Source organism: Myxine glutinosa, chromosome 5, assembly GCF_964187855.1.
Source record: "Myxine glutinosa chromosome 5, kmMyxGlut1.1, whole genome shotgun sequence".
NCBI classification, from domain to species: Eukaryota; Metazoa; Chordata; class Myxini; order Myxiniformes; family Myxinidae; genus Myxine; species Myxine glutinosa.
The window spans coordinates 115,130,166-115,149,394 of NC_136265.1; the positions used below are offsets into that span (position 1 = coordinate 115,130,166).

The 19,229-nt window shown below is 47.1% G+C and overlaps 2 protein-coding genes across 26 annotated transcripts in view; one reads left to right on the plus strand and one right to left on the minus strand.

The window, feature by feature from the left end:
• AFDN (afadin, adherens junction formation factor) overlaps window positions 1–18,680 on the plus strand; it is a 101,739-nt gene extending 83,059 nt beyond the window's left edge. For 5 of the 20 annotated variants that reach the window (XM_068116500.2, XM_068116499.2, XM_068116501.2 and 2 more), the window contains 10 exons: window positions 5,315–5,433; window positions 6,097–6,327; window positions 6,651–6,733; window positions 8,149–8,304; window positions 11,403–12,437; window positions 12,543–12,596; window positions 13,603–14,031; window positions 14,513–14,927; window positions 15,222–15,318; window positions 17,853–18,680. In XM_068116500.2, the coding sequence (XP_067972601.2) occupies window positions 5,315–5,433; window positions 6,097–6,327; window positions 6,651–6,733; window positions 8,149–8,304; window positions 11,403–12,437; window positions 12,543–12,596; window positions 13,603–14,031; window positions 14,513–14,927; window positions 15,222–15,318; window positions 17,853–17,991 (2,758 nt within the window). In that variant the 3' untranslated portion in view covers window positions 17,992–18,680. Of the gene's footprint in view, window positions 1–5,314; window positions 5,434–6,096; window positions 6,328–6,650; window positions 6,734–8,148; window positions 8,305–11,402; window positions 12,438–12,542; window positions 12,597–13,602; window positions 14,032–14,512; window positions 14,928–15,199; window positions 15,319–17,852 lie in introns of all 20 variants that reach the window. The other 15 variants (XM_068116502.2, XM_078778572.1, XM_068116509.2 and 12 more) reach the window with 11 other exon arrangements.
• Window positions 18,621–19,229, minus strand: part of CTSO (cathepsin O) — a 49,606-nt gene continuing 48,997 nt past the window's right edge. For all 6 annotated transcript variants that reach the window (XM_078778579.1, XM_078778580.1, XM_078778581.1 and 3 more), the window contains one exon: window positions 18,621–19,216. In XM_078778579.1, the coding sequence (XP_078634705.1) occupies window positions 19,182–19,216 (35 nt within the window). In that variant the 3' untranslated portion in view covers window positions 18,621–19,181. The remainder of the gene's footprint in view (window positions 19,217–19,229) is intronic.

Below are 19,229 nucleotides of genomic sequence, written 5' to 3' on the forward strand. Positions count from 1 at the left end.
ATCCTTTTTTTTCTTTTCCTTTTTTTTGTATACAGAGTCGAGGCTCGTGAAAGAGCAAACATTTATCAAACAAACAAACAAGCAAACAAAGTATATAAAAGGGGGAGCGGTCGACATGATGGGGAGAGAAGGGGAGGAAGCACACAAACACAACATTTGAGAGCAGGGACATCGGGAGATGTTTTTGGAGGGAGAGGGCCTGGGGGAGGCAGGATAGGTATAAAACGCAAGGACACCAAGGACTTCCAGGAAAGAAGTCAAAAGTCACTTCAAAAAAGTGGATTTGGGGTGAAATTAGCGGGGGTAGAAAAGATCAAGGTTTTGGATTGGGGAAGATAAGAGATGGTGGTGAACAGCCGTTTTAAAGACCTGGAGGGAGGAGTGGGATTGAAGAGAGTGAGGGAGTTTGTTCCAGAGGCGGGAGAAAAGAGCAATGAAGGAGTGAAGGTGAGCAGAGAGTCTTGATTTTGGCAGTTTAACCATAAGAGGGTTGCAGGCAGATCTTGTGCGACCTGCAGGAATATTTGGGGGACAGAGCCCAGAGAGAGCTGGGGGAGCAAGGCCGGAGAGGAGTCGGTGGAAGACGGAAAGACCACCAACCTGCCTGCGGTGATGAAGTGAAAGGCCCTCGGAGATGGCGTCATCGCGGGAGATTCCAATGATTCTGAATGCTTTGGTTTCAACAGCGTGAAGACGAGCTAGGTGTGAGGCAGGAGCACCAGCCCAGAGGGGAGAGCAGTACTCCATTGAGCTGCGGATGAAAGCCTTGTATGTGGCGAGGAGCTCAGGTGTGCCAAGGAAGGACTTCGCACGACGGAGGATGCCCAGTCGGCTGGCTTTGGAGGCCAGCTTGGAAATCTGGTTTTCCCAGGAAAGATCATGGCAGATAGTGAGACCCAAAAGCTTGAGTGACATAACTTCTTGGAGAGGATTATTCAGAAAGTGGATGGGAGGGTTGTCCAGTCGGTCTTTTCGGAGAGACATCGTAAGAGTGTGAGATTTGTCAGGATTGAAAGACATGTTCCACTTGTTTGCCCAGTCTGTGATTTTGTCCAGGTCTGCAGAGAGTGAGGAGGCTGCAGACTGCCAATCTGAGGGATGAGGAATGGAGCGGCAGAGAGTGGAGTCATCAGCAAAGAGATAGAGAGGATTTTCAAGAGAGTCAGAGAGATCATTGATGAAGACCAGAAAAAGCACAGGGCCCAGAACACTGCCTTGGGGAACTCCAGCCTGAACAGGAAGAGGAGATGAGAGAAACCCATTCAGGGCCACACGTTGACTACGACTAGAGAGGAAGTCCGCCAGCCATGCATGGAGATTTCCATGGATACCAAAGGAGGAGAGTTTGGTGAGCAGAGCGGGGTGCCAGACCGTATCGAAGGCACGTGATATGTCGAGGGAGACAGCTCTAATTTCCTGTTTGGCATTGAGGACCTCCGTCCATTGTTGAGACAGCAGAAGCAGCATGTCCAGAGTAGAGTGACCTGGTCTGAAACCAAATTGATGATCAGAGATCAAGCCATTGGAGAAGAGGAAAGATATGATTGGTCATTGGAGATAGGTCTGTATTTGCAAGGATCATTTTTTGCACCTTTTTTGTGCAAAGCGGTAATGTTTGCTGATTTCCAAGAAGATGGTAGATGACCTTGAGCAAAAGAGAGGGTGAAGAGAATAGACAGAAGGTGAAATAGAGTGGCAGAGGAGGATTTTAGGACCCGTGGGCTGATGCCGTCTGGTCCAGTTGCAGAATCAGAGTCGAGGTTTGACAGAAACTTCTCCACCTTGTCAGGAGAGAAGGACACAGAGTCCAGGAGCAGCTGGGTACGACTGGGTAAGGTGGGTGCAGAGAGAGATGGGTTTGGGACACAAGATTTTGAAGCAAACACAGAGTTGAGGCATTCAGCTTTGTCACGTGCGGAGGCGGCTGTGTAGCCGTTTGAGATAAGGGAGGGAACAAACACCAGAAACAGATTTGACCAGACATCAGCCGAATTTTGGACGAGGGAGACAGGTTTGAGAGTTCAGTCTTTCGAGTGGAGAGATATTGTTTCCTGGCTCTCCTGAGGGTAGACACACACTTGTTCTGAGCTTTGTGAAAGGAAGTGAGATTACCTTCCGTTGAATTTGCCTTTCAGGACGTGAAGGCAAGTTGTTTCAGGGCAACTGCCTCACCACAAGATTCAGTGTACCATGGACGGGAGGAAGGGTAAGACAACTGAAGACGAGATGGGATAAAGCTGTGCATGAGAGAGAGCAGTTTGCTTTGGAAGAATTCATGTCAGAGGCGGTTGGGTTGGGAGACCAGTCCAGATGATTGATGGCTGCTTGAAGACCGTGCCAGTCTGCCTGAGTGAAATGCCAGACTCGTCGGCACTGAGGAGGCTCTCTGAGAATGGCCAGAGAGATATCCACTTTAACAAGGAAATGATCAGAAGAACCGATTGGAGCAGAAGAAGAGCAGCAGAAAGTTGCAGGGAAGTTTGTCATAACCAAGTCGAGAAGAGAAGATACTCCATTGACTGAGATCCGGGTCGGGAAATTGACAGATTGTGAGTCCCAATGAGTCGCAGAGGTCCTTTGCTGGGGTGCAATGGCTGGTGAGAGAGGAACCCACACCCAGCCAGCTGGCATGATGACAGTTGAAGTTGCACATATGAGGAAGAGAGAGTTGGGATGAGTGGATAGAAGTTGGTCCATGTTGTCAGACAGCGAGATGTAAATTGAGTCATCACTGTTTGGAGGACGGTGTAGAACACATATGAACAAAAGGTGGGAGCGGAGAGGAAGCCGTAGTCAGAGGTACTCATGGGTGTGGCGTGGGAGGGAGGGCAGTGCAGGGAGTTTTTGGATAGAAGTTGGTTCTTCTTTTCCTTCATCGTGAGCAGGTGGTATCATCTCAGCCATAGATCCATCACCTTGCTCACCTTCATGTGAAGGACTATCTTGATAGTTTAGAATGTTTTTTGTTTGTACCACTAACACTTTACCATCCTTATTCTCATTGTCATTCCCAGTACTTAAAAGGGACAGTTTCAAATTTTTCCGTGAAGCCGCATCCACGACGGCTTCTCTCTTCCGTTAGCTGACTCAGCGTTTACACAAAGCACATCCGTATGCACCTTCTCAGCACCACTCTCAGCCGGACCTTCATGTTCTGATGTAGATTCCTGCACTGCAGGCGAATCCTTTACTGAATCCTCTGTAATACTCACGGGGAGGGCTGCTCCGGCTGCTGCACCATGTTTTCACCACATCAAGACAATACTGCCTGGTCACTGGTGTGTCCATGTGCAGCACACCTGTAACAAATCAACCTGTCCTTTGGCGCAAAAATCCTGTGCTCACATTTTGACGATTTAAAAACGAGAGAGACATTAATTTGTGTCACATCATCCTTCAACACAACATAACACCGTCTGAAGGTTTCGATATGTGTAAGAATGGACATGGCCGAGATTTTGAAGAATTTCTTCCTAAGATAGCCTCGGTAGGACGTTGGATAATATTATTTTGAGGCCGGAGTGTTCGTTGGTGAAACCGGAACAAACTGGTCAACCCCTAAGACGAGTCTGTTCTGCACGACGATGTGTGCGAAGCGGACTTGTGAGACGAAAACGACCACCTACCTTGTGGTTCATTCGGAATGCCGCCGGATGTTCTCACAGCCGTTCAATTTCCCGATCGCGAGGAGGGTTTCCTTCAGCGAAATGTCTTCCGGTGGGACGAAGTACATGCCGTGCTCATACGTTAACACCTCATCGGCGTCGCGAACAGTAGTACTTTGACTATTCTTTCCAGCCATTTTAAGTAACGAAAAAGAACAACGAAATGCTAATAAGGCATATACAAGCCGAAATAAAACTTTAAGGAAGAGAAAAAACAAAACAAAAAACAATAAAAACGGGGAGGAAGTAAATAAATGAATCCCACTAACCAACTAAAGTGGTTAACTTTACCCGTGCTGTCTCTCCCTCTCTCGCTCAATAAATAGGAAAAGATGATAGAAAAGAAAGGATACCGACACTTGGACGATATGAAGAGCAGGAAAAAAGGGAAAAGCAACAAAAACACGACACGTACCACCAGAGACCCTGAGCAACAGGGCCCTGCGATTGCATGCATGTGCCGACGCGAGCGACAGCTGTGGAAAGTGGGAGGAGAGGGAGAGGATTTAGGAAGTGGGGGAGCGAGGAAGGAAGGGGAGAGCAACACCTCACCACACGGCGCTCTACATTCCGGGAGGGATGAGGTGCAAGGAAGGGGTTGGGCACGATAGAGAGAGGGGAGGAGAAAGAGGAAGAGTGGTGGGAATAGGTGGAGAACGAGGAATGGTTTGGGGCGTTGGAGCCGCCGCAAAAATTGGGTGGAAATTTTTGAAAGAGTAAATGAATTAAAATATTATTACAATGTTTTGCAATTCTCTCTTGAACTCGGAGTTCACTTTTTTCAGTTTATTTTTTTTCAGGAAAACCTTTTTAACTCAACTGGACTATGTCCAGCTGAGTTTTTGTCGACACCCAGTGTCCGTCGTCCGTCTGTCGTCTGTAAACAATTCGACGTCTACGCTCTAAAAGTCACAAATATTGATCAAATGTGATGAAACTTGTTATGCAGCATCTTTAAGACATAAACTAGTTTGGGATTGCATTTGGGCGTTGCACGCCCAAAAATGGTCGCAGCAGGGCGGCCATATTGAAAAATCAATTTTTGTCAATCTGGTACTTCCTAATGTAGCTAGAAGGCTGAAACCTGGTGGGTAGACAGTATGTAACAAACCTCAACACATATATTACGGGTTTTGACGATGTCCGAAAAATGACCTCGTCGTGACCTATGACATGACTTGACCCATAAACATCAGCTTGGACGACGTCCAAGCTCTAAAAGTCACAAATACTGATCAAATTTGATGAAACTTGTGCCTTTTGCCACTTAAGATATTTGAAAATTTTCATTTTTCTGGTTTCCATGGAAACAACTGGACATAGTGCATTTTGTTATACATTTCGTTTCCGGAGCAGAACTCAAAAACCGTTCAATATATCTTAACCTGTTTAAACGTGAGATACCTTCAACGTTACTGTACCTCTTTAGCAAATATATGCTATATTGTTTGTGGTTCTATTATGTATATTCTAACCATATTGATATAGACCAGTTGAGTTCAGGTTGCCTGGAACCTCTAGTTTTGTTTTGCACAGACATGACAATGTTGGTCAATTGTGAGATATTGGTAATAATTCGGGGTAAGTGATCTCATCGTGAGATGATGCCCCTAGAGAACGTGCCCGACCCTCTGTCGTTTGCCTGTCAGGGCCGCGGAGCTCATGACACGAACCGGTTCGGTCGTTACCCTGGAGGTTGCCAAGCAGGGAGCGATTTATCACGGTCTTGCGACTCTGCTACACCAGGGGTCACCGTCTCTGCAGAGAGGTTAGTGTTCTGGGTTGTGACGTCCCAGTTTGTGGGCATCTTGGTTATGAAGTTGAGAAACTGTGCACGTGTGGGCAGGTTGGTTGTGGTTGATGGAACCAAATTCGGTTGCAGGTTAAAATTCTGTAGTTGGTGCTCATTGTTGTTGTTTTCACAAGGTGGTTCTAAGGTTCCCTGTTGATGAAGGCTCACTCTCCGTAGTGTCGGTTCACGGGATTTGTGTGATTGTGTCATCATCATCAATGATCTTGATTAAGGGTTTTCTTTGTTTTTTTGCATTGTTTACGTTTTTGTCTCTCGTTTGTTTGTGTAAACAATCAATCAGAAATCATTTTATTAATCACTAATTTAACCAATAATGGATATGAAATGTTATTCTGGGCAAAGCCGGTCTAACGTGGAGTGCAGTAGTTGGGCAGTGGGGTGGGGTGGAGAGAGGGTGGTGGGGGTGGATGGAGGAAGCTGTTAGTGGTGGTGAAGTGTTTTAGTGCTGGCGGGGGTGGAGAGAGGGTGGTGGTGGAGTGTGTTAGTGGTGGAGGGAGGAGGGTGTTGGTAGTGGTGGGGGTGAAGGGAGGAGGATGTTAGTGGGGTAGTAGAGATGGCAGCTGGATGAGATTGTTTTGCGTTGGCTTGTGGTGGTGATGTTCACTGTGCTAATTCCAGCAGCGGTAGCAGATCGTCGAGGCTCAGGGAAGCTGCGACCAAAAAGCGACGGCTTTGCTCTATCCCGACATGGTAATGGGCCTGATGGGAATTCAAAGGACGGAAAAGAGAACTACATTACTGAGAATTCATCAAGCGGTATATGGCACACGATGGAGCAACGCAGACCATCGACCGAGGACTGGCTGGTGAAGAACAGGACCGATCATCGCTCCACTCCCAATGTTGCCGGTATGGTTTGGGGCTCATGACTTTGGCTGTAATGTGTTGCCATTAACCCAGGGAAGGCCAAACTGCCTTCAATCGGTCAACTACAAGGATCATGGTGCACATGTTTGTGTTGGCTATTAAGGTGTAAGAGAAACTGCAGAGGTTTGTGAAGGAACATCTAAATATTTGTTTTTTAAGATGCCACAGTAACTCCAATGAGCAAAGAACAATGAATGAAATAAAACTGCATTTATAGGGAAGAAGTAAACGTGTTGATTACTATGGTGATAAAGATCATTTGGTGTAATCGCAGTAAGCTGTGTGTTTGTGCGTGTACACTCCAGCAGCCCCACCGATTGCAAACCTCAGGCCCGGAGCACCAACCTCCAAAATTCAGTCTGTATCAACTGGAGACCTGAAAGCACAGGTGGTGTATGTGGGTTCAGTGGGGATTGGAGTTGACGGGCCAAGTGTGGGACAATTCCTTGGTAACGAATGTGCAATATGAACTTTACGAAATGGTTGCCGTGTGTTTCGAGTGCCGTGTTGACTCGTGGCAGTGTTGCGAGTGCCGTGTTGACTCGTGGCAGTGTCGTGAGTGCCGTGTTGACTCGTGGCAGTGTTGTGAGTGCCGTGTTGACTATGTGCATGCTCCTGCTTGCCTGTGGGTGTCGTTACCTGGCACCTGGCACCTGGCATTCCGATACATCACACAGGAGAAATGGCAAGCTACAGTTTGCCTGTTTCTTTCCCGTAACATCCTCTTGCCTCCCCTCTGCCTCCCCTCTGCCTCTTCTGAGATTCACTTCACGTTTGCAACCTGCGTATTGTGGCCAAGAGCTGAGGAAAATAATTGAGCTTCCAAACTCAATCCCCTAACGTATTTGTCCCTACCCCTTTTGTGTTTTATCCATGAAAATCTTTACACTGCAGTTTTTATCCCCATGCTTTTTGAGGGAAAAAACTATATTGTAATTGGCTCTGTCTGTCTGTCTGTCTGTCTGTCCGTCCGTCCGGCTATCTCCTCCTAAACGTTTGTGCAGAAATTCACCAAACTTGGTAGTTTTGATCAGCACATGACATGAAGGTGCGAGAGCAGTTGCATCTCTGGACCCGCCTACTGGGACGGGGTCATAAGGTCAAATACCAAAAATGCAATTACGGGTGCAGTTTCTACCTTTTTAAAATGAAATTTTGTATATGCAATCAACATTGGGGGACACATTAAATATGTTTTGAGTTTTTGGATTTGACCTCTGGTTCATGCCCCAGGGGACATAGGGTTCAAAACGGGGGAAAATAAATTAACTTAATACTTTACAATTGGGTCATGCCTGGTGGAACTTTTTGCAATGTTTCAAGTTTGCTTTAGGTGGGAAACGTGTGGATTTGTGATGGCGCGCCGTCGACTTCACTCCATGTTATTTTTGAATTTATTATTTACGTACAGTAATAAATACATGGAGTACTGGGTTAATGACAAATCTCTGTGATTGTGAAGTAATTGAATGCAAGTATGAACGTGACCTTAAGAACTGATGTATGATTCACTTTTAGAACATGTGCCATTAATTACTGGGATAATGTAGCATGCGTGTAGTTTATTCAAGTCATTCCTTTTTAACGTCACTCGCTACTTGGTACAATTGGTCATCGAGATTGCAAGAGCTAATCCACTTGGTCGTTCTTGTGATCAGATCTTCGCGAGTGGTTCGTCGATCGATACCTCCATGCCCCATCCCCCCCCCCCCCCCCCCCCTCGGTTAGGCAAACTCTACATTTAACCTCTGACGACCCCGGAGTACATTGTCCCTTGCTTCCCTGTGCCTGTGCCGGCTGCAGAATGCCCACCTGGCATCGTCCATTGAAGCTTTCCCGATTCCGACGTCCGCGTATCCTCGGGAGTACAACACGTTACCCCCGGCACGTGCACCGGACCCTTCGGAGCAGTTGAGGTTCACACAGCCAGTGGATCGGAGTGGAAGCGGCCCCATGCAGGTACTTCGTACATTACTTCGTAAAGGTACCATCAACACGCATGTGCGTTCTCTCTTAAAATCCGAAATCTCATGTGTGGACCCTTTTCCAAAGAACATCCTTTTATTTGTGGATTGCAAGCTGTATTTATATGAGGCAGAATAGAGGTTTTATTTTTGTTGATCCTCCGTTTTGTTTATTTGGGTATGGACTTGGCCCGAGTGTGTCCATGATGAGCAGTTGTTTCCATGTATCATTCATGGAGGCTGTTGATACCACATTGTGCTGTGTTCAAATTTGCCATGTGAAATTTTCAACTTACCTCTTCCCTAAAATTCATTCAAAATTAAGAAATACAGTACATTTAATTATCTGGAAGTAATCCTTAGCCTGCCTGGTTGGAGAAGAAGCACAAACAGCTGCAACTGCAATAAAAGTGTTGCACAAATTTTTTTTACTAAAGGCCTCACACCTGAATGGGCCATGGTCGTTAATAGCATTATTTATCATGTAATAACAATGACAACTGGAACTGCCACTTTATAACTGCAGGCAGTGATGACCGGTTTCCTCCGCCTTCCCGTTTTCATACAACCCCGCTTGGATGCAACACTGCTTGGATGCAACCCCGCTGTGATACAACCCTGCTTTCACATTATTCTTTTTTTTCTCCATCAATTTATCCCTAGATCATGCTCAAGAAATGTCATCCTGATCGGATGAAGTTTTGTACTTGTCGAATTATGACGTCATAATGGAGGCACCTATGACATCATCATTTACATGGGTTATTCTCCATGGATAGTTCTTTACAATGAGCCATGACTCAATCTTTTCTACACAGCGCTTTTGGAGATATAGAGGTGCAAAGTTTTTCGTTTTTTTTCAAGATCATACCACGTGACGTATGAAGTCATTATTAGCTTCAAAAGATTCTACAGGCCAAAGCGCTCCTATGGTGAAAATTTGCTGTCCATCGGTCTACCGATTGCAGAGAGAATTATTTTTAGAGAAAATGAACCTGAAAAATCACAATGCCAGAATCTGTGGCATGGCCTTAGAAGCTCAAACAGAGTTTCTTCTTCTTCACAAAAGAACAACTTCTAGCTTCAAGACCGTTAAACCAATCATCTTGAAATTTTGCAGACTTGTTCCACTTAATGACTTCTAATTTATTATAAAGTTTCACGTTGATCAATGAAGCGGTCCAAGAGATATAATTTTTTAAAAGATTTTAGTTCCATTAATTTATCACTGACAATCCATGTGAGCTATCTCAAATTCCAAAAGGGCTTTTTAGCATGCCCACATGGGGAACATAATTGTGAAGTTTCATTTTGATATGATAAAAAATGGGGGAGGAGCTAGGTTTTAAAGGTTTATGCTTCAAAATATCATAGCTCCGAAACAATGTGACTTATGACGTCGTGCTCGCTGAACGTTTTCTTCGTCATTGGTATGCGATTCTGCCTGCAAAGACTGGCCTCAATCTGTTGTCGTTTCGGAGAAAATGAGTTTTTAGTGGTTTTTCAGGCTCTTCACGGAAAACAATATGGCGGCCGAGCCACGTGACCTACGTCATTATAAGAAAATTCTGCATCAATTTATACCACGACTATGCTCCAAAAATTTCATCCTGATCGGATGTTTTTTCCTTGTCGAACTATGACGTCATAATGGAGGCACCAATGACAAAAATAGGTTATTCTGCATGGAGAGTTCTTTACAAGGAGACATGTATCAATTTGTTCTGTGCAGTGCTTTTGGAGATATAGAGGTGCAAAAATTTTCGGTTTTTCCAAGATGGCGCCCATACCACGTGACATGTGACGTCATACTTACCATTAAAATATTCTACAGGCTGAGTCACTCCTATGGTGAAAATTTCCTGTCAATCGGTCCAACTAATGCAGAAAAAATGTTTTTAAAGGAAATAAATCTGAAAAATGGCAGTGCCACAATCCATCACATGGCCTGAAAAGGAAATGTGTTGCGTTTCTTCTTCTTCCAGCAATAATGACTTCTATCTTCCAGACCGTACAACCAATCGTGTTAGAATTTTAAACACTTATTCCCCTTGATGAGAGCTACATAACATTAAAATTTCAAGTCGATCAATGTCGCGGTTCAAAAGATAGAAGCTTTTTAAGATTTCTGTTCAATTATTTATTGCGGCCAAACCATGTGACTTATCAAAACTTGTCAAGTGAGGTTTTAACTTCCCCACATGGGGAACATTTGTGTAAAGTTTACACTTGATATCTTCAAAGATTAGGGAGGAGATAGGATTTTAAGTTTTTGCTTAAAAACGTCATAACTCCTAAACGATGCGATGTATGACGTCGTCATGTGAGAACTTTTTGTTTGTCATGGGCATGCGATTCTGCATGCAAAGTTTGGGCTCTATCTGTTCAGGCGTTGTGGAGAAAAGGGAGTTTGTGTTTTTCACAAAAAAAAACAATATGGCGGCCAAACCATGTGACGTACGACATCGAAATTTTTTGCATTCTGAGTTGTTTTTTTTCACTTGGGTCATGAAATAAAATATCATATTCATGGGAGCAAGGGATCTATTTGTCGAATTCTAACCAAGTAACATTAGCACTTTTAATATCCTAAATAAACATGTTTTTTGGTCCCATTTCAGAGTTCTTTAGAATGAGATATGACTCAATTTTTCCCATTGAGCCGTTTCGGAGATATAGAGGAGCAAAGTTGAAGGTGTTTTCCAAGATGGCGCCCATACTACGTGACCTATGACGTCATAATTAGCAGTAAAAAAATTATACGTGCCTAACCGATCACTTGATGAAAAATTATTGTCAATCGGACCAACGGTTGCTGAGAACGTTAATTTTAAAGTTTTCAGGGGTGAGAAATAGGGTGGAAGAATAATAATAAGAAAAACTCTAGGAAAAACAAAAGGCATTTCATGCAGAGGAAACCTAATTAAGAGGCTCAAGACAGCTGTTTACAAGTAGTTGTTGGGTATCAGGGCCGGTCAAAAACCGATGCCTTTCATTTATTGTGTTCCTCTGCTGAATGCCACTTTTACACTGCCCCATTTTTTTCCCCATCACCTTGGTTTGTGATTGACCCCGATGATCATCCTTGTGCAGCGAGTGGCATATTCTGAGGAAGAATTGTGGAAAGAGCGTCGCGGCTCGCATGAGGTGCTCAGCTCACACGAGAGCCTTCCTCGAGAGCTCGACCGACACAACTCACCTCTTCATCCTCACCGTGTCTCGCCTGCCGCATCCAGCTCTTCCAGTTCGGAACTGCTTGTCCAGCCCAGTAGGACTGGACCTGGACGCTGGCACCCTCCTGGTCCCACCCCGGCCATGCTTGTTGCCGTGTCTCAGCCAATGAGAGCAGAATCTCGTATTTCACCAACACCACCTCTTCCTCCACCACCTCCACCTACCTATGTCCCTACTTTAGAGTCTTATGACGATACACTACCACCTCCACCACCCCCGGCTCCCCAAGGAACCAATGCATATAATACTATGCCACTACCTTTGCCGCCAACAAACAGAGGGGCTCAAAGGGGCTACGAGACCTTGCCTACCGTGCCACCAGTCCCAGGGTCAGACCATAGAGATGAGCAGCAGCACTGGTACGAGAGGGAAAAGGCCCAGTTGGAGGAGGAGCGTAAGCACAAACAGCTGGAACTAGAGCGGCGTGAAGAGAGCCTGCAGTCCCGGCAGTCTGCTGCTACCTTTGTTGTAGAGAGGGATAGTAACTTGCAACAGCACTCAAAAGAGGCCGTTCCTTCCCAGAAGAAGGTACAAACTACCATACGGGAGCTGCGACCACAACAGCAGCCTCATACGGTTGATCGTCGTGACCTTCTGTTTGTAGTGCCACCTAATGAGGTCAAACATGAACAGGTTGACCCGTTGTCACCATCCCCATGGAAACGAGATGAAAAGGAGAAGCGTGAGAAGTTGCAGCAGCAGGAACTACTGGGAATGCTCGAGCGGGAGATCTGGGAGTTGAAGAACAAAACTGAACGATCGGTTCAAGAGGGTGATCGGCTACGCAAGCTTTTGTTGGAACGAGAGTTTCAGCGGAGGCTGCAAGAGACGAGGAGGCATGGAGATGATGATGATGACTATGATGATGAAGAAGAGGATGACGATTGGGTTCCGGTAAATATCCTTTTGCATTTCACGTGGAGCTTGTAACGTGTGATGTAACCGTGCCGGTGTGCCTGGCGAGGAATGCGATAACTTCTGGCTGATCGTTTTCTGCAGGATCCGAAGTGGCAGCAAAGGCAGCGGAAGGAGGACAATCAGCATCGTCTGCAGGCAAGTTGCACCGTGCTATGATGAGCTTGCAATGCTTGGGCAGAAAATGTAGGGAGAGCGGCTGCAATGCGGCACTCGAACACTCAGACTTTGCTATGGGGTGGGTCTTCTGTGCGGTATTTACTTCCCTTTTCTGCTGTCACTGACGGCTGTTTTTCCTCCCTCCTGGCCTGTGCAACCACTGCAGGCTATCCCAGCCCTGTCCGTGTTAGAGTTGGTATGTCGGATTCTTTGTATTGTCTGAACCTGCATGCCATTGACATCGGACATACGTTATCTCGTGCTGGTGTTTGACTTTGATTTCCCTGCATTTTCTGCATGAACACTCATGTCGGTTCAAATTGATTTGCCACCACTGTTGTTGTTGTTGTTGTTGTTTGTTGTTGTTGGTTCTGCTTTGTGTTGTTAACTCTTAAGAATCTGAACCGTGATGTTGTATGTGCGTGCGTACATTTCACGTCACGTTCAGAGATTAATCTTGAGCGCCATATGAAACACGTCACGTTCGGGGATTAGTCCTCCTCTTCGGGGGTCATTTAAGGGCAAGGTCAGCTCGACATTTGACACAATGACCGAGTCCCACAGATGCCCTCTCTGCCTAGCCAGGATCAGTACGACGATCCGATCCTGTTGCTGTCACCAACTTGAATTCCACTGCAGCTGGAGTTGGAGGAAATTTGCTTTTGTGGCGGAGTCCCAATATAAGTAAACTGTGCGGCTAGTAACCGTTTTCCTGTTGCCAGTTTCAGAACTGCTAGGAGGAAGATGTTTAAACACTGTAGCTCTGGGTTGATGACGAGTGCTGTGAGTGGGGTTTATCAAGGAAGGGGGGCATGGGGTAAAGGGGGAAGGTATAATTGGGCGCTAAATCATTATCTTTTGATGTGTACCATCACTCGTGGTGGTCAAACTTTAGTTTAACATTGCATGAAAACAAAACTCATGCGATCAACTTCACCCCTTGCCCTCTTATCTCAAATGCTACATGTACAAATTGTGCTGTCAGTTACAGGAGGAAGAACGAGCACGGCAGCAAAAGCAGGCGGAGGATCGTGTGCGTCAGCAGCAAGAAGCGGAGGATCGTGTGCGTCAGCAGCAAGAAGCAGAGGATCGTGTGCGTCAGCAGCGAGAAGCGGAGGATCGTGTGCGTCAGCAGCGAGAAGCGGAGGATCGTGTGCGTCAGCAGCGAGAAGCGGAGGATCGTGTGCGTCAGCAGCGAGAAGCGGAGGATCGTGTGCGTCAGCAGCGAGAAGCGGAGGATCGTTCACGGCAGCAGCAGGAAGCAGAACAGCGTGCGCGGCAGCAGCAGGAAGCAGAACAGCGTGCGCGGCTGCAGCGGGAAGCGGAAGAGCGTGCACAGCAGCAGCGGGAAGTGGAGGATCGTGCACATCAGCAGCGTGAAGCAGAGGATCGTGCACGGAGATTTGAGGAGCAGGTAACTGGCAATGTTTTTAATTTATTGTATAAAGGATCAAAACTCATGAAGGAGTTAGAACTTAGAATGGACCATGGCATAACAGAACAAAAATAACATCATAAAGAGGGGAGGAGAGGGGTGAAGACACACAACAGCAGGCCAGAGGGACAAACTAGAGGAAGAACGAGAGCAAGGGGAGAGGGGGGTTTTGAGGCCGACTTTGAAATGGGGTCATGATTATGGCTGAGAGTGAGACCCAGAAGTTTGAACGACTGAACCTGCTCAAGAGGACGGTGAAGAAAGGGGGATGGGGATGGTTTGGAGAGAGTGAGAGCGAGAGCGTGTGTACGTGTGCAACATTTGCCAGGATTTAAAGACTTCTCCATAGTGGTCAACTCATGATGATATCAATTACAAACCTTTGTTGTTGTGCTGTCCCTGTAAAAATGACATTATGAGCAGTCCCACCATTTTGATTGGTCGTGTTCTGTCCCGACAGAGGCAGCGAGAAGGTGACTACAATGCGCACATGGAGACAGAGCGGCGGCGGCAGCAGAACGTCGTAGATCACCAGCTGATGGGTGCAGATCTTGGCAACAAGCATGTCGCCCCACCTGGTCGCGACAAACAGCTTCCTCCCACGCCGCCTCAGCGTAACTCCATGCCTAGTAAGCCACCTGACTCGGTGTACACTGCCACGATGATACGCTGCGGAGAGGGAGACGAACGTGACGTGGGGATGAGTATGACGCATGCCCTGCGGCCCCCTGTGGCTCGCCTGCCACGTCCCCTCTCGGATGGCTACGCTCTAGCAACCGCCACCCCTTACCGCCCACCTGCTTCTGCCAGCAGCCTGGCCAACCTGATGCAACACGGCTCCCCACTCACCTTTGTCTCACCCGGAAATTCTACAGGTATAACAGCCTGCTCCTATTGCCTGCATGTCCTTACCTGCCATAACCTGGCTCTATTTACCTGCTTGATAAACTTCCCCTGGAATGTTTGCCTCCTCTTTTTCACCAGCAATAGCCTTTGCTTGTTCATACGTGTTATTACCAGCAGCATTAACATCACTCACGTTAACAATGCAAATCATGGTACACCTGGGTATTTTGCTCGATTCGTGTGCGTTGGCGGTTTATTTTTTGATACTGTGGTTGTACAAGTATTGTATGCACTGTGGTAGTATAGTGTGTACATCATCCCAGGCATGAACAGCTACTCCTCAGGAAACACACCGGGAGTGATTGGATCCCAGGAGGTGTACCGTGACCCACGAGACCGGCTCCTGGACCAGCAGAAAGGGTTTGTGGGAAGGGTTGCGCCGGTCAATGGTTAAAACGAAAGCAACATGTATCAAACACGGGAGTTACTGAGAAGCATCTTTCGTTTTCCGATTTATTTTCTTCTTCTCCATGACCCTCTTTCTCATCCATGACGCTCATTCTCGTCCATGACGCTCATTCTCATCCATGACCCTCATTCTCGTCCATGACCCTCTTTCTCATCCATGACGCTCATTCTCGTCCATGACGCTCATTCTCGTCCATGACGCTCATTCTCGTCCATGATCCTCTTTCTCATCCATGACGCTCATTCTCGTCCATGACGCTCATTCTCGTCCATGATCCTCTTTCTCGTCCATGACCCTCTTTCTCATCCATGATGCTCATTCTCGTCCATGACCCTCATTCTCGTCCATGATCCTCTTTCTCATCCATGACGCTCATTCTCGTCCATGACGCTCATTCTCGTCCATGATCCTCTTTCTCATCCATGACCCTCTTTCTCATCCATGACGCTCATTCTCATCCATGACGCTCATTCTCGTCCATGATCCTCTTTCTCGTCCATGACCCTCTTTCTCATCCATGACGCTCATTCTCGTCCATGACCCTCATTCTCGTCCATGACCCTCTTTCTCATCCATGACCCTCTTTCTCATCCATGACGCTCATTCTCGTCCATGACGCTCATTCTCGTCCATGATCCTCTTTCTCGTCCATGACCCTCTTTCTCATCCATGACGCTCATTCTCGTCCATGACGCTCATTCTCGTCCATGATCCTCTTTCTCATCCATGACCCTCATTCTCGTCCATGACCCTCATTCTCGTCCATGACCCTCATTCTCGTCCATGACCCTCATTCTCGTCCATGACCCTCTTTCTCATCCATGACCCTCTTTCTCATCCATGACGCTCATTCTCGTCCATGACGCTCATTCTCGTCCATGATCCTCTTTCTCGTCCATGACCCTCTTTCTCGTCCATGACCCTCTTTCTCATACATGACGCTCATTCTCGTCCATGACGCTCATTCTCGTCCATGACGCTCATTCTCGTCCATGATCCTCTTTCTCATCCATGACGCTCATTCTCGTCCATGATCCTCTTTCTCGTCCATGACCCTCTTTCTCATCCATGACGCTCATTCTCGTCCATGACCCTCATTCTCGTCCATGACCCTCTTTCTCATCCATGACCCTCTTTCTCATCCATGACGCTCATTCTCGTCCATGACGCTCATTCTCGTCCATGATCCTCTTTCTCATCCATGACCCTCTTTCTCATCCATGACGCTCATTCTCGTCCATGACGCTCATTCTCGTCCATGATCCTCTTTCTCGTCCATGACCCTCTTTCTCATCCATGACGCTCATTCTCGTCCATGACCCTCATTCTCGTCCATGACCCTCTTTCTCATCCATGACCCTCTTTCTCATCCATGACCCTCTTTCTCATCCATGACGCTCATTCTCGTCCATGACGCTCATTCTCGTCCATGATCCTCTTTCTCCTCCATGACCCTCTTTCTCGTCCATGACGCTCATTCTCGTCCATGACCCTCTTTCTCATACATGACGCTCATTCTCGTCCGTGACCCTCTTTCTCGTCCGTGACCCTCTTTCTCATCCGTGACCCTCTCTCGTCCATGACCCTCTTTCTCGTCCATGACGCTCATTCTCGTCCATGAACCTCTTTTTCGTCCATGACGCTCTTTTTCGTCCTTGACGCTCATTCTCCCTCCATGACACACTTTCTCATCCATGACCCTCTTTCTCTTCCACATCCACCATTATGCTCCTCCCGCTACATCCACCATGACGCTTCCCCTCCTACATCCACCATGACGCTCCTCCCCCTACATCCACCATGACGCTCCTCCCCCTACATCCACCATGACGCTCCTCCCCCTACATCCACCATGACGCTCCTTCCCCTACATCCACCATGACGCTTCCCCTCCTACATCCACCATGACGCTCCTCCCCCTACATCCACCATGACGCTCCTCCCCCTACATCCACCATGACGCTCCTCCCCCTACATCCACCATTATGCTCCTCCCCTACATCCACCATTATGCTCCTCCCCCTACATCCACCATTATGCTCCTCCCCCTACATCCACCATTATGCTCCCCCCCCCTACATCCACCATGACGCTCCTCCCCCTACATCCACCATGACGCTCCTCCCCTACATCCACCATTATGCTCCTCCCCCTACATCCACCATGACGCTTCCCCTCCTACATCCACCAGGACGCTCCTCCCCCTACATCCACCATGACGCTCCTCCCCCTACATCCACCATTATGCTCCTCCCCTACATCCACCATTATGCTCCTCCCCCTACATCCACCCTCACAGCTTCTCCTCCACTGTTTCCCTCCCAGTCCCACCCCATGTCCCATAATTGTTTTTGTTCTTAACTCCGTCTCAAGTGCTGAATTTAAAAAATGAATCCAACAAACTGTTCTCAACATGTTTCGCTGCGGTATGAGAGATATCAAGGTGTCGCTTTGCCTCGTCTCAATGGTGCACCAATGTTTGCAGGCCGGAGCGAGTTGTAGGACCAGAAAAACTCACATTCCGTGAGCGGCAACGACTGTTCTCTGAAGGCAAAGATGTTTCCAGTAAGATGAAAACGTCTCGCAAGCTCATGGAGCTCGAACAAGAGCTTGGTAACCAGTGACTCACGAGATGAACGGTCCCGTCCCGAGACCCGTCCAGCCTGAGTTCTTCACCTCTGACCGTTGCACTATGTTATCCTCACCCGGACACCCTGCCATCTTTGGACCACTTGTGGCGGTAAACTCGCCGTGTGCCCCGGGCCGGTGATCAGGGAGTCGCCGCTTTTTTTACTTGGTGTCCACATTTTAAACTTTCAACAACCAGGTGGACCTTTTGTGCTGTTATGCAATATTTTTGTAGCCTTTGTAAGTTTCGTTTTCCCTTCAACAGTTCATCGTGTAAACGTGACGGTTAAAGCCAGTGGAGGACACGCGGAACATTTCGACAATTTTTTTGTAGAAGTGGCGAAGGCCGCCATTGCAAAGAGTTTGATACCGATGGGACGAGATTCACCACTGCCTTAGAGATGCGTGCGCGACACGCGGTGTACATGTGTTGTAGTATAGAGGATGTACCATGGGGTGAGAGAGGGTGAGATTACCATGGGTTGATTGGTGGAGGGAGGAGGAGGAGGGGGCAGGGTGTTAAACCCCAGCGTTAGTGCACTACAAACACCATGTAAAATACATCAAACTATGAATCAGATTTACCTGAATTTTCCTTACACGCACACACACTCACACCTGTATAACCAGGTAAATGGTTGTCATGTTTAATAATCTCTTGTTTGAATAAAAGTTTAAACTGTGATATTGTTAAACAACATAGCAATTATCTCGGTATGAAAACCATTTTCACTCTTCATTCGCGGAACGTTGGAATCTTCATTATCGGAAGTTTAAAGGATTCATTCATTCATTCATTCATTCGCGGAACGGTGGAATCTTCATTATCGGAAGTTTAAAGGATTCATTCATTCATTCTTTCGCGGAACGTTGGAATCTTCATTATCGGAAGTTTAAAGGATGCTGTAGAGCATGCACCCACACACGTGGATTACACCCTGTTAACCGCAAATGGCGACAGGAATGGCAGTCCGAGTGAGACACAGACCCATCGGACGTGTGCGTGTTGCTTCCCTCGTGGATTGGGCCCGTGATGGCAGATCCACCAATCCAGATGGAATGATTTTGCTCCACAATGGGTGTTGGATTTGATTATTACAATTTGCAAGAAGAGGGCTCCGTGCAAACGACCGTTGATATTCAAGGGTGCGGTGGTGACCACCACGCACACCTCTCCGACTCCGATTCATACGAACACTGACACGACTTCATTGGCGATTCCTGGTGGAGAAGA